Source organism: Danio rerio, chromosome 21 (genome assembly GCF_052040795.2).
Source record: "Danio rerio strain M-AB ecotype USA chromosome 21, GRCz13ab, whole genome shotgun sequence".
In the NCBI taxonomy this organism is placed as follows: domain Eukaryota; kingdom Metazoa; phylum Chordata; class Actinopteri; order Cypriniformes; family Danionidae; genus Danio; species Danio rerio.
In genome coordinates this window covers 9,836,785-9,852,675 of record NC_141041.1, presented here as the reverse complement: position 1 = coordinate 9,852,675, position 15,891 = coordinate 9,836,785, and the positions used below count along the sequence as shown (strand labels likewise).

Genomic DNA, 15,891 nt, shown 5'->3' with positions numbered 1-15,891 from the left:
TCTCTTCATGTGGTTTTCCTCTTTATCTCTTGTTCTCTCTCCTGGTCCTGACTGCTTCAGAGCTCTGAGAACAGCCACACAGCAGAACAACTGAAAGAAGTAAAACAGGAAGAACTGTACAAATATCAAGGCCCAATTCAGCGTAATTAAGGACAATAACAATGTCATAATATTGAACCCACATAAGATAAACCCTGCCACATAAACCAAAACTGAACACATCAGTCTATATCTGAGAGGTTTGTACTTCAGAAAGGTTACAGGATGAACCACCGCCAGATAACGCTCAACACACATCAGACACTGAAACAGAGGACGGACAGTAATAACAAATCCATCAAAAAAACCCACGGCAATGGAGAGAATTTGAAACTTGTGCTTCAGAAGATAAAAAACACAATCCAAGCATATAAGCATCTCACAGATGGCCAGGTTGAGACTGAAGAACTCTGCCACAAGTCCATTGCCTTTTCCTGCTACTATAAGCCAGATCACATAAGAGTTGATAGGAACACCCAGCAGAATGGTGAAAGTAGTCACATAGGAGGTCAATCCAAACCCATTTTCCAGTTTAGTGAAGTTGTAGTCACCAGAGTTGTTCATCTCTTCACTGTGTGCAGTCTAACAGAACATCATGGCATTTTAAGGAATAGAAAAAAACAGTAATAATTCAAATTATTTATTAAATGATATATAAGATGCAATCTTCTATTTGTATAAAGGATTATTGGGTAACCAGCAGAGAACGTTCTGGGAACCAGAAACTAACAAAAATTGTTAGAGGGATTAAATTATATTGTAAGCAAAAACAGATACAAATGTTTATGAATCTGTAGGTAATCTATTAATATTGCATTAAATTAGTTTATACTTACACTCAGTTTTCGGATTACTGTAGCAAGATGGGATTTATCGTATAGCGGGCACCTCACCACAACCCATTCATTAAATCCTTGTACTGTTTCAGCATCTCTTATCATTCACACAGAAACATCATTGGACTGTGACGCAACAATACAGGTTTCACATTACAGGAGATTTTTTTTGTTTTACTTTTGTAAAACTGCCTTTGGGTCATGCTCCCTTTAGACCAATTTGCATGTATATGTAATTGAGAAGGATCATGTCTTGATTTCATTTGAATGTCTCAGAGAAACGCATGCCATTTGAATCCAATCCACAAAGGTTTAATGCTGTCTGTCTGTCTGTCTGTCTGTCTGTTTGTCTATCCATCATAACACAGTTGATCTATAAACAAGAGATGTGTTAGACCACCAAAACATTACAAAATTGTAGAGTAAAAAATTAGCGATTTAAATAATGAAAAAAATAAATAACATGCATCTGAAAAAATAAAATAAAATATTTGACCAGCTTAAATAAAAAAGGAGCATTACTGTAGCAAGATACAGTCAAAACAACATACATGGAAAACAAGACTAGTATCTGCTGTCTTATTAAGACAAATTTAAGAAAAAGAACATATATATATATATATATATATATATATATATATATATATATATATATATATATATATATATATATATATATATATTTTTTTTTTTTATTTAATTATTATTTTTATTCCCATTCTTTGCAAATCCTTAGTGCATTAACCACACTGTAAATAATAATATCTGTTATTTTAGTTTTTTTTCCGGCAGCTGGGGTGTGTAAACGTAAAATAACAGCTGTTAAATTACAGAAATTTACTATAAAATAGTGGACTTTTTATTACAGAAATGTACTGTAAAAAAATGGACGTTACACTGTAAAAGAAAATGTAATTTTACGATTTATTTCCAGCAGCTGGGGTGCTGGATAAAAATCGTAAAATAACGGCCGTTAAATTACAGAAATTTACTTGAATTTAAATTTCTGGTAAATTTCTGTAATTCAACCTCTGTTATTTTACGGTAAATTTGTGTAATTTAATGACTATTATTTTACTTTTGTTTTCCAGCACCCCAACTGCCGGAAAAAAAAAAAATGATTCAGTGTAGTCTGTAGTGTGAACTTCATTTGAACTAGAGTGTGAGCTTTTTATGAATCACCAAGGACCACATTTTCAGCTAAAAATCTTAAAGAGCCCATATTATGTGTTTTTGAAAATGACCTTCCATGTTGTGTGTAACAGCTCTAAGTGAAGTTAAATATCCAGCTTAGGCTTAAATCTGAAAGTGGACAGTTTTTAAAACTATTGATTCGTCTAAAAACAGTAGTCGACTCATAGTGGTTAGAATGAATCGTCTTCATAACGAGTCTTTAGCCGTTTTGGCGTGACGTGACTACAAAACATAAATGTTGCGCGCGGAAACTCTGGAAAATTTAAACCTGCGCCCTGTCCACTAATACAGCAGCAAAGACAAACAGATCCTGAAGTCATGAGTCAAGAAGACGCTGTGCTTATCTGGATATTATTGAAAGTGTGAGGGGAAGAAAGTGATTCAGCAGTCTACACAGTCTTACAGTAGGCGATTCATTCGTTTGTTAAAGGAAGGATCAGAAAAGACTGATGTATGAGACTTGTGAGAAAGGACAGACAATACACCAGGGGTGCGTGCAAAATAAGGCCAGTTTATTAGGCACAAAGGCAGGCTGCTGCACGCTGAGGCGGAGCCCTGGTGAGCGCTACAACCCCCTGGCCAGGGATGTGATCTTTGGCCAAAGCAGAGTACATGCCCGGAGAACATATAACACTTCACGCAAGAGGCAGACAACCCAAGTCTCCCGGAAGTTGCGGGAGTATCGGACAAATGCAAAGAGACTCCCGGATGCCCGCAAATGAATGATAATCTCCCGGAAATCGCACGTCTCCCGCCTGGTTCTTAAATAAGTCAACCACCCCTCCCCACCGCATCCCTCCCAGCTCTTCAGTTACGTCGCTCCCTCACTCACGCCCATGCCATGGCCACCGTCAGCTGTTCCAACCGCATACAGTGGTCAAGGTTCAGAATACTTCAGTTTTTGCTGCTGTGTGAATTAATACTGAATGTGTCTCATAGTTAAGAAAGGAGCAATATGCTGGAGTTTGACTACATTGCTTTTGGTGGTAAGGTGTCTGAATAACACTGTTGAGTAAGTTTTACTATGAAGTGTGTTTCGGGCGTCCTCTGCAATCGGATCCTATATCAATGTTGGGGACCGGGGGGCTTGACAAACAGCGCTGGGCATTTGTCTCACGCTGAACGCTGTCGACCAATCACAACAGGCTGTCATCGGTCCAATCAGCGCAGATTAGCTTCGCGCTAAGGAGGGGTTTGGGAACAAATGACTCGCTGAACGATTTATACGGGAGTCGCTTGGATAATTAGGTAAAGATAAATTCATATTATAAGACCATGAAAGTGTTTTTTGACCTTGCATGCATATCATTATGTTGTTGGAGATCCATACAACCGAAATATTACCCTATTTCATGTATGATATGGGCTCTTTAATCGTTTAATTTTCTAAGAAAGATAAAAATCAGCTGCATCTCAATATAATCTAATTTAGGATGACACGGTGGCTCAGTCACCTCACAGCAAGAAGGTCATTGGTTCGAGTCCGAGCTGGGTCAGTTGGCATGTTCTTACATGTTCTCCCCGTGTCTTAATGGGTTTCCTCCGCAGTCCAAAGACATGCGCTATAGATGAACTCAATTAACTAAATTGGCTGTAGTGTATTTGTGGGAATGCGTGTGTATGGATGTTTCCCAGTACTAGGTTGCAGCTGGAAGGGCATCCTCTGTGTAAAACATGCTGAAAAAGTTGCTGGTTCATTCCTCTGTGGCGACCTCTGCTGAATAAAGGGACTAAGCAGAAGAAAAATTAATGAATGAATTTAAATAATGGGTGATTCCTTAAGGATATACAAAACTACTTCATTGGTTGTATTGAAACAAAATTAAATTAACTATATTATTACCGGGCAACGCGGTGGCACAGTGGATATCGCTCTTGTCTCACAGCAAGAAGGTCCCTGGTTTGAGTCTCGGCTGGGTCAGTTGGCATTTCTGTGTGGAGTTTGCATGTTCTCCCCGCGTTTGCGTGGGTTTCCTCCGGGTACTGAATGTCAATTTTTATCGAAATGGTTCAAACTTAATTTGTCTACACCATCAATCTCATTTAAGTATACCTTTTTTATTTAATTAGTCATCCTTGAGTGATGATGCAGATATTAGTGTTATTTTCATACACAATATTTCATTGGCATAATATATGAAAAAAAATATGTTTCCATTAGTACCAGGTGAATTTGATTCTATTTGCATGACATTCATTTGTTATGATGTTAATTTGATCCATTTCACTGCAAAGTATGCGACCTGCGGAGTCCATCTGCCCACTGGAATATCATATCTCAGGTAATGATTTCTCTATTCATTCATATTTTAAATATAAACAGTTGGACTTATGTCATTCTCTGCAGGTGTTCAGTCTTAATACCATATGTCTGACTATAGAGCTCTTCTGGATTGACTGGGAAAGCAGATCATTGCATTAAGGTGAAATGTTATTTTATTACTATTATCATTATTATTAAGTACAATGTAGTCTAAAAATAAGATAATAGTTTGCGATCTGCCTTGAATCCTGACTGAAGCTTTTATTAAACTTTAGCTATACCATGATGAAATATCATCAAAACTTTTCACTTTTTGGAATTTTCAATTTTTAACCTTCTGGTTGGCAAATGTTAGTCAAACATGGTAGTGTGAAGAACACCTGTGGTAACCACTTGATATTAAATATTGCCTCTTGATAAACTGCATCGGCTCTGTGGCAGCGTTGAAAATTATGTATCAGAACATTTACCGCAAATATGTACTTCGGTGTACTGTAGGTAATATGAAGTATTTTTGTTGTTAAATACAGTCAAAGCTTTTTTTAAATACACATATTAAAAAATCTAAATATTAAGAAAGTTGCCTTTAAAGTTGTCTAAATAAAGTGTTTAGTAATGCACATTACTAATAAAAAAATGAGTTGATATATTTGCAATGGGAAATTTACAAAATGTCTTCATGGTACATGATATTTTCTTTAAAAATCATTTTAACCCATACAAAAAAAAAATTACACCAAATTAATATGTTATGGAAAATAATCAATAAAAAATGAATAAATAAATAAATAAATAAATAAAGAGCAAAACTCAAGAGAAACAAAGAAAAAATGTTGAAATGTTGTATTTTGTAATGTTTTCCTCAGTGTTTCACATGAGTTTATATGTATTATCATTCGACTTCTAAAGATGTTCGGTGACTAAAATATTATTTTAATAAATATATCTGTTTAATAAATATTTGTTTAAATGCACCAAAATATATTACCTATTCACTGAGAAATTGATAAAGATATTCATTTATAAAATGGGGTGTACTCATTTATGTTGAGCACTGAATTTATCCATGCAACAAAAGACATGGTTCAGGGTAATTTTCTTCAATGTATGCAACGTAAGATTTACTGACATATTATGTTATTATGTTTATTTTAGAAGTCAAGGAGGGGAAAGTTACAAAAATATGGATATTTCAGCCATGTTAAAAACTAATTCTCCAAGCAACATTACAAACTCCTCAGACAATCCTGAATCACTCTTCAGTTTCAACGCTGCCGGATGGATCCTCAACCTCGTTGTTGTGCTTCCCGAAAACGTTTACGTGATCTGGCTCATCGTCACAGGTGCTGGAAATGGAGTTGCGGCAGAATTCTTCAGCCTCAATCTCTCAGTCTGTGAACTGTTACTCTCTCTGCAATCTCTTCTGTCTCTACTAAGCAGCACTTTTCCAAATGTCAATGTTTTTGTGGAATTTCTGACAGGCGTTCCCATCACGGGCCGTCCTCTGTTTCAGTGTCTGATCTGTGTCGAGTGTTATCTTGCAGTCATTCATCCCTTCACATTTCTAAAGTTAAAACCTCTCAGATATAAACTGATCTGCTCCAATACCGTCTGGCTAGTGATTTTTATCAACTGTCTAGTTGCTACGCTTGATGCAATACCTAATAAGTTCTATGTCTTCATCTGCTTTACCTTGTGCCAAGCTCTTCTCGCACTGTCTGTGAAACTGTTCTGCTGTTCTGCTGTTCTCAGAGCTCTGAGGCAGTCGGGACCTGGAGAGAGAGGGCGAGAGAAAGCCAAGGAAAATCTTATAAAGAAAAGAGCCTTTTATGCTATTGTATTGATTATAATGGCAACGGTGGTCACGTATGCTGCGTATTTAGTGGCAGCTTTCATTTATGCTCTGACTAGTAAGTTCATTTTAGCGATCTGGACTGCTGGTCATGTGTGTTTTGCATTGGCTGGTTTGGTTCAGCCACTTCTTTATCTCCACAGGAATGGAAAAATACCTTTTTGTAAATCGACAAAGTCCTCATAACACTGGCTTTAAATTTAATTATTTAAATCTAGTGACATAATGACCAAATAAAAAAAAGTTAATGTGTACTGGTATCATTGTTACGCAATTAAAATTATTTATATATATATATATATATATATATATATATATATATATATATATATATATATATATATATATATATATATATATATTCAGCTGGAATAAAAGCAGTTATTAATTTTTTTAACACCATTTTAAGGACGTAATTATTAGCCCCTTTAAGCTATATTCTTTTCGATAGTCTACTAAACAAACCATTGTTATACAATAAAAAATAAATAAATATAATAGCTTAAAGGGGCCATTTTATAATTTTAACCATAAAATATATATATTTTTTAAATAAAAACGGCTTTTATTCTTTAAGACTTTCTCCAAAAGAAAAAATATAATCAGACATACTGTGAAAATTGTCTTGTTTAAACATCATTTGGAAAATGTTTAAAAAAGAAAAATAAAATTCAAAGAAGGGCTAATAATTCTGAATTGAACTGTGTGTATATATATTAATTGTTTCTATAGTAAATAAAGCAAAACAAGCCACTATAAAGCACTTTTTTGTGTGTGTTTTTTCATCACATATTTCATTGATTTACTGTAGTTGGAAAATCTCAAATCTAATTAACGTCTAAAAATAGATTAAAAATAGACTAGTCATCAGATAGACAGACATCACGTGTTGACATTCATTTATGTCTATTTGATGACTATTCTGTTTTTTGGCTATTGTTTTTAGCCTTTATGTTTGGATGTGTACTCGACATCTTTTAAACCCACCCAAAATATTGCTAGGAACTCACTCTATTTATGGACATCTAAAATGAATCAATAAAAAGGTTCAATTGTATTCTTTAATATGTTTTTTTTTTTTTGTCAGCCGTAGACATTATTTTAATTATCATTCAGAAACGTGCATATATTTTGAAAACATTTCTGAAAAACATTTTTTCAAACATATAAACTTTGGGCTTTATGAACACATGAATAAGAGCTTAATGTTTCTTTTTTAATTTTTTTTTTTTTATGAAATATTCTAACCAGGTTGACAATTGTAATATAATATAAATTAAGATGTTAAATTCTACATTTTTACAACTCTTTAAAAATAAATGAGATCATGGGAAGTCGCAGTGGGTAGCACAATCGCCACACAGCAAGAAGGTCGCTAGGTCAGTTGGCATTTCTGTGTGGAGTTTGCAAGTTCTCCCCGTGTTCACGTGGGTTTCCTCTGTGTCCAAAGACATGCACTATAGGCGAATTGGGTAAGCTAAATTATCCGTAGTGTATGTGTTTGAATGGGTGTGTATGGATGTTTCCCAGTGATGGGTTGCAGCTGGAAGGGCATCTGCTGCGTAAAACATATGCTGGATAAGTTGGCGGTTCAGACCCCAGATTAATAAAGGGACAAAAGCCGAAAAGAGAATGAATGAATGAGATCACACCAGTGACTAACTAAAGGCTTCATATGAAATAATGAAATTTATTTAACAAATTTCAGATAACTGAAAAAAGACAGTGGAGTTACAATAATTCTTTCTTCATAGATCGTCAGGAAATACGAAGACAAAATTAACAAGTTATGTCAATTTATTGGTGATATTATCCCAAAATAATGGATTTTTGTTCAACTGTAACACCTGTGACACAACTCCAGGTGGCAACTAATTTCATTATGTAATATTAATTTGGTATTTTCTTTTTTTTAATATCATTTATATCATATATATCATATGAATACATTATTACATTTTCAATAGTAGAGCAACAAGTTTTTGACCTCAAAATAAAGCACCTTTCTTCAGTGCATGGCTATGGGGAAGAGCAGCTTTGTGGTGTTTGGAATTTTACACAAGTGATTAAAACATAATTATTGACTCATTGTTGACTCAAAGAGGTGTAATTCAATTCATGTTTAATCATATAGCCCTTTTCACAATGTAGATTGTGTCAAAGCAGCTTAACATAGTTTTATTATAGTCCAGGGGCCTGTTCCATAAACCAAGCTTATGGAAAAACCCAGGTTTGATGCCATTTTAATTCACTTAACCTCTAAATAATGATTAAAACTTTATAGTCACTTCATTGTAAATATATTTATACACCAAGCATCTTTAAAGGGCCATGAAACCCCCTCGTTTCAGCAGGGTGTTTTCACACCTCTACTTTGGAAAAAGCCAGAAAAGTGGATGTGTACAGCTCTGTTTGGGGGGAGTGTCGGAGGAGCTAAAGTGGGATGGTGTGGGAGTGTCTATTTGAGCATGCGCTGAGTTTCAGAGTCAAAACACACACACAGGGGAGAAAGTGACTGTGTTTACATGGACATCTGTAATCGAATTATTTGACATTTTTAAATGGTGGACTTTAACTGCAGTTTGGCTCTTTCATTCAGGGAATTCATTCATGACAAACGAGATATTTGATTCGAGGAACTGCTCTAAGCATGTATTTTTCATGCAATGTTTTATACCGCACAGCAAATGAGAGAAAAAAAAACTCAGCAATTTTCTGTAACTTAGATGCACTCGGCAGGTAAGCCGCATGTGTTATTCCGGTCACAAAATGCGGTGAAAATCCTACACGATGGTAATAGTTTGGTTGTGGTGCTAACATGTTTACACTCGGTGCAATAGTTTGTTCGATAAAAACAAACTGAATAAACAAAGACCACTGGTCGCTCACTTACCAAATCTGTAGAGACAGGACAATCCACGATGAACCGCGTCTTTATAAAGAGGAGACGAGAAGCGAATCTGGATCTTTATTTGCAGATGAGAAAAGCTCTCGGGTAAACAATGTTCCTAGACACGTAAGTTATTGTTGTCTTAAGTCGCGTCGTGTCGCGTACACTGTAATCCACACGTGAGTCCAGCTGCGCTCTCAAAGAGAGAAAATGAAAACAAAACTTGACTGAAGCAAATTATGAAAGCAACACTATACGCTTGTTTTGCCAACACAATGTGGCTTCTCTGCCGTCTAAACACTGTAACATTAATGAAGTTGCACAATAGAGCGCGCTGATTGGTTTGAACCAAGTCTTACTCATGCATTAATGAAGCACACTCGGAGACTCGGACGTCCAGTCTACACGCTGGAACACATGCTAAGTTCTCATGGCCGTGACGCAGCTTCAAAAATTAGTTTTACTGGAGGAACAAATTTGCTCGAAATAACGCAAAACCAATTTTCACATTTTAGTGAGAATAATGTGTCCTGATAGTGTTTTTAGCAGTGTGGGACACATATACGACTGTCAACAGCTCAAAAAATGTGTTTTGGTGTTTTGTGACCCTTTAAGAACAGAACGATATATACATTTAAATTCAATTAAATTAATCCAAATGAAACAAAAACAAACTTCAATATTTCAACTACATTTTTATTATATTTTATATTTTTCCTGTTTATTAAAATTTATTTTATATTTTCCCTCAACAGATTCATTTAATTTATTCATTCATTTTCTTGTCGGCTCAGTCCCTTTATTAATCCGGGGTCGTCACAGCGGAATGAACCGCCAACTTATCCAGCAAGTTTTTACGCAGCGTTTTTACCCTTCCAGCTGCAACCCATTTCTGGGAATCATCCAGACACACATTCACACACACACTCATACTCTACGGACAATTTAGCCCACCCAATTCACCTGTACCACATGTCTTTGGACTGTGGGGGAAACTGGAGCACCTGGAGGAAACCCATGCGAACACAGGGAGAACATGCAAACTCCACACAGAAACGCCAACTGAGCCGAGGCTTGAATCAGCGACCCAGCGACCTTCTTGCTGTGAGGCGACAGCACTACAGTACCTACTGCGCCACTGATTCGCCCACGGATTAAATTGGGTGTTCTTTTCTTTTTTACTGTGATCTTCAGTTTATTTGTTGTTAGATTCGTTCCAAATTTTGCTTTGGTATAAATGTGTATAATGCACAAAGATATTACTGTAAAGCATTCTCTATAAGTATTTTCTATAAATATTCATTCAAAGAGATTTGCGATTGGTGTACTTTAATATCAAGATATTTTCACGCGGGCCACGGGAAACCTGAGTCTCAAAGGAAAAAAAACAATTTGCAGCGATATTGGGAGCAAATTAAAAATCCCACCGCCTGTGTGTGCACAGGTCTTTGTAGTCATTATTTTAAACTTAATGTAAAGACGTTACACACATTTTGTATGTTACAGGAAGCCTGCAATGCATTAAAACGTTCTCTTGCAGGCAACAATCAGTAAACGCGCACTCTATTTCTTTCGCACACGCACACAAGCACAATTTCAATGTATTGTCACAAATATTTGGCTTTATTTAAAATCTGCAATTTCCTGTCAGCCTTTTCTCTTGCTTTGTTGCAAGCCGTACTGTAGTTTTTGATTATTATGTTTAACGTAATATGTGTTTGAACTCAAAATCAACACTGCTCACTCACTGTGATCAGCTGTCTCATTTCAGAGCTCTTTCAGTTCTTTTAGCTGCCATGGTAGCACACAACATTATCGATGCATCTATGCTCGACCTTCAGGGTTTCACAACAGTAATGTGCACGAGCAGTTATCTAGATAATGTCAGCTAAACTCAGATTATTTAGATTAAATGATCTTTAACTTGCTTTTATGGAACCAATTTAAGCGTGGACGTTTAGTTCAGCTCACTGAAGTCGGGATTTTGACTTTAATCTCCGCTTTTCTAAACAACTTTCATGAAACAGCCCCCTGATTTAAGAGTTGAAGTTCAGTTTAGTTCTGTGTGGTTTAAGTTTCACTGCTGAAAGTTCGAACAGTGAAGAGCAAAGTCACCAAAGCGCAGCTCCACAAGTCCACAATAATTGCTCAAATAACAAATTATAAACCTAAAGATTTTATCAATGGTAATATTGCTGTTAAGTCTAGCTTTGGGACAGAAAAAAAATGCACGATTCTGTAGAATGACCCATCTATGGAGTATCCTATGTAATCGATAACACTGTGGTGTAAAAGTTCATTTGCATTACACCAAAAGACAAAAAAAGATTTCCCTGAACTGCGATAGGTTTGCATACATTCAAGGTCTAGTAGAGGTGAACTTTTCATAAAAGACACTTTAACATTTGCTCGATTTAGATAATATCTAAAACTGTTCAAGCATCTGGGCGCACCTGTACTTTCGAAAGCCTGCTCTGCTCTGATTGGTTTGTGTATGTGAGAATGCGTAAGTGAAACAACGTTCCAAGTTCCAATTATTATTAATACTTTAGTCTTTTTTAGTTGTTGTTCTTTGTGTCTTTGTGTATCGATACATAAAAGCTAACCTGTATGAGACACACTTTAAAGTTGTATTGTTTGTTGATGCTTATTATTGTTATATTATATGTGTATTAACATGTTAATGCAGGTAAGCTATGACTCACTACAAATATTTAAGTTTGATGTGAGATGGGGGAGGGGGTGTTTTATGTGTTTGTTTGTTTTTTTTTTTACATTCATTCATTTTCTTTTTGACTTTGTCTCTTTATTAATCTGGGGTCGACACAGCGGAATGAACCGCTAATTATATGATACACAGACATGATACAAACAAAACTATATAAAAAAAACAGTTACACACATATGTAAATTTAAAAATATTTAGTATAATATACATATACATTTTGTATTGATATATATATATATATATATATATATATATATATATATATATATATATATATATATATATATATATATATATAAATACAACACATGCATATATTTGAGAAATGTTTATGTACATAATAAATATACACAACACACACACTTAAATCATGAATAGCAAAATAAAAATTGTCCAGCACTAATATAAATATTTGAAGTCAGAATCATTGCCCCCCAAACCCCATTGCATTTTATTATTTATTTTATTTTATTTAATAATTATTTTTCATTTTTAAATATTTCCCCAATGATGTTTAACAGAGTAGGGAAATTTTCACAGTATGTCTGATAATATTTTTTCTTCTTGAGAAAGTCTTATTTGTTTTTTTGCAGCTAGAATAAAAGCAGTTTTATTTTTTTTAACACCATTTTAAGGTCAATATTATTAGCCCCTTTAAGTAGTTTTTTTTTCCGATAATCAACAGAACAAACCATCGTTATACAATAACTTGCCTAATTACCCTAACCTGCCAAGTTAGCCTAATTAACTTTAAGATGTACAAAAGTGTCTTAAAAAATATCTAGTAAAATATGATTTACTGTCGTCATGGCAAAGATAAAATACATCAATTATTAGAAATGAGTTATTGAAACTATTATGTTTACAAATGTGTTGAAAAAAAATCTCTCTGTTAAACAGAAATTGGGGAAAAATTCTTACCAAGTGTATATATATATATATTTATATATATATATATATATATATTTATATATATATATATATATATATATATATATATATATATATATATATATATATATATATATATATATATATATATATATATATATATATAATGGGTTATGATGCTTTACAAAAAGGCAGTTTTCCAGTCCGGTGGAGATAAAGGAGGGGTTGAACCAAACCACCCATCATAAAACAAAACTGACCTGCGGTCCAGATCTCTGCAACAAACTCCTTTGTCAGAACATAAACAAGAGTTGCCACCACATATGCAAAATATATGAAAAGAACTGACATCATAATCAATAAAATGGTATTAAAAGCTTTTCTCTTCATGTGGTTTTCCTCTTTTCTCTTTCTGTCTCCTGGTCCTGACTTCTTTAAAGCTCTGAGAACAGCCACAAGACAGAACAATTGAACAGACAAACTGAGCATTACCTGACACAAGCAGTAACACATGAACACGTAAACAGTAATGAAATCAAGAGTGTTTAACACACAGTTTGCAATAATAATAATCCAGCCCACAGAAGCCCAGATCAGTCTATATCTGAGAGGTTTGTACTTCAGAAAGGTTACAGGATGAACCACTGCTAGGTATCGCACAACACAGATCAGACTCTGAAACAATGTACGACCTGTGATGGGAACGCCATACATGAATGCCACAACAAGTACAAAAGTGCTTGGAAAAGTGCTGTTCAATAGAGAGAAAAAACATTGTAGACAGAACAAAATCTCACAAATGGACAGATTGAGGCTGAAGATTTCTGACGCAACTCCATTTCCAGTTCCTGTGACAATGAGCCAGATCACATAAATGTTTTCAGGAAGCGTAACAATGACGTTGAGGATCCATCCAGCAGTTCTGATGGCTTCAGTGCTGTTGTTGAGACTACTATCTGACATATTATAGATATCCATTTTATTTTCTTTGCTCTGTCCAATGAACAAAATATGTATATATTAATATTAATTTCATAAAATATTTTCTAATCCAAATTTTCTATAATGTATGGGTCTACAAATACAAAAAGACCTACTGAAATTTTAACGCAGACACTAAATTGTTTAGTATTTATATATAAAATACCAAACAATCTAGTGTCTGCGTAAAATGTCAGTAGAACTTTTTGTAATTGTAGACCCATACATTGAAGAAAATTTGGTGTGAAATTGATTGTAATTTTCATAAACAGTTACATATTGAAATAACTTGAAATGTTATTGCACATTGTAAAAATATAGGTTTAATTAACAGTAGCTTGTAATTTATAAGCTTTGTGGTGCAAAATTTTTTTTATATTGAATTCTCTGACGCAGTGACTTTATACTTTTTATTAGTTTGACTCTGTGTTTGTTAGGTAAACTAGGTAATGCCAGTATATATTTAGATATATTATTTCTTATATTGTTTCAAATTTCTAAAAAAAAAAAAAAAAAATCACTTAAACTTCAGTTACAAAGGATAACAAAGGAGCAGAGATCAACATCTCATTACAAAATGAAAATAATCAGAAAAACACAATGAATAATACAATATGGGCATATAATGTAATATAATATACAGTGCTCAGGATAATTAAGTACACCCCAATTTTGATCCATTTCTGAGTAATATATATTGGTGCATTTAAACCAAACAGATTTATTAAACAGACATATTTATTCAAATAATATTTTAGTCACCAAACAAGAAATTGAAAAATAATATAACTAAAGTCAAGCAAGACATTGCAATTTTTTTAAATATATTTCAACTACATACTTATTTATTTTTTTATTTTTTTATTTTTGCTTCTCTTGATTTTTCCTCTTTTTTTAATTTGTATTTGATATTTTTCTATTATATATACATTTTGGTGTACTGGTTTTTGAAGCATTTTGTAACTTATTTTGTTAGATTAACTCCAGATTTGCCTTCAGTACTGACTAATCTAATGTACTTATACAGTATGTGCTGGGCAACTAAACCAGACATAGAGTAGGTGAGAGTTTAATGTGGCCATTACCGCCACAAGATGTATTGCCGCCGCTCTAAAGGAAAAATAACTTGTTTTTTAAGTATGACTGCAGTTTACGACTATGCCGGCAGGTGGCACAAAGAGACGGGATGCGAACGGACAGAAATAGCCTATACATTAGCTCAGGGGTGGCCAACCCTGTTCCTGTTCCATATCAAACACACCTGAACCAATTAATTACAACCTGAACACCACGTGATAATTACAGGCAGGTGTGTTTGATATGGGTTGCAACTGAAATCTGCAGGAAGGTGGCTCTCCAGGAACAGGGTTTGCCACCCCAGCATTAGCTGTAAATACTCTGCTACTTGTAAATAAAGATAAACAAAGAAACAAAGCATTATAAGTCCTTCATTAAAAAGACAATAACATTATTTAAAGGATTACAGAATCACAATTAACCTTTGGAGTGAAGTGGTTCAAAACAAGTCCGCTATATGCTTTAGCACCAAAACACGAGTTGCCGTGAGATTGTGTTGATTTGTTAAATAAAATAATAATCTAGCATAAATAAAATTAAATATGTAAATATTTTATAACAATTGGGATCTGAAAGATGGATAAAAAGGATGTCCTTTGCTTTATAATTTGTTAGGATAGGACAATAGCTAGAAGAGATAAGATTATTTGAATGTCTGAAATCTGAGGATCAAAAAAATAATAATAATAACATTTTAAATAACAATAATTTGGAATTTGGATGTTAATAATGCATTAGTAAATGCTGATCAATGATTAATAAATGCTGTTCATTTTTAGTTCATGTTAGCACATAAAATAGTTAATAATACCTTATTGTAAAGTGTGACTAGACTATTACTAAGAATTTTTTTCATATATTTAACCAGGAAGTGTAAAAGTATCTTCAAAGAACATAATCCTTACTTATTATACCAATTATTTTGGCATGAATTTAAAAAAGTAGTAATATTGACATATACAATAAATTTTGGCTTTTGTCAAAAATATACCCATGAAGCATAAGACTTAGTTTTATGGTCTGAATGGTATTGTCCTGCATAACTCCAAAAGTTTGGGTTATATTCCAGATTTTTCTATTGCTATTATTATTATTATTATTATTATTATTATTAATAAACAATCACAAAAACAGCTTACC

At 34.0% G+C, this 15,891-nt stretch overlaps 1 protein-coding gene across 2 annotated transcripts; it reads left to right on the top strand.

The window, feature by feature from the left end:
* Positions 1 to 3,118: 3,118 nt before the first annotated feature.
* LOC147838758 (uncharacterized) lies at positions 3,119 to 6,877 on the top strand. 2 transcript variants are annotated; one of them, XM_087300730.1, is made up of 2 exons: positions 3,119 to 4,351; positions 5,488 to 6,435. In XM_087300730.1, exons 1-2 carry the CDS (start codon positions 4,206 to 4,208, stop codon positions 6,368 to 6,370), a joined length of 1,029 nt encoding a protein of 342 aa, XP_087156856.1. In that variant the 5' UTR covers positions 3,119 to 4,205; the 3' UTR covers positions 6,371 to 6,435. The 2 variants fall into 2 exon arrangements, 1 of the variants encoding a protein (XP_087156856.1); XR_015519993.1 differs by having other exon boundaries at positions 3,433 to 4,492; positions 5,488 to 6,877.
* Positions 6,878 to 15,891: the final 9,014 nt, after the last annotated feature.

What these genes read in the sequence shown, in the direction of transcription:
- LOC147838758 (XM_087300730.1), top strand. Translation starts at nt 4,206, where the DNA reads ATGAAAAAAAATATGTTTCCATTAGTACCAGGTGAATTTGATTCTATT. An exon ending in ACTGGAATATCATATCTCAG is followed by an intron (nt 4,352 to 5,487) that starts GTAATGATTTCT and finishes TGTTTATTTTAG; the next exon opens with AAGTCAAGGAGGGGAAAGTT.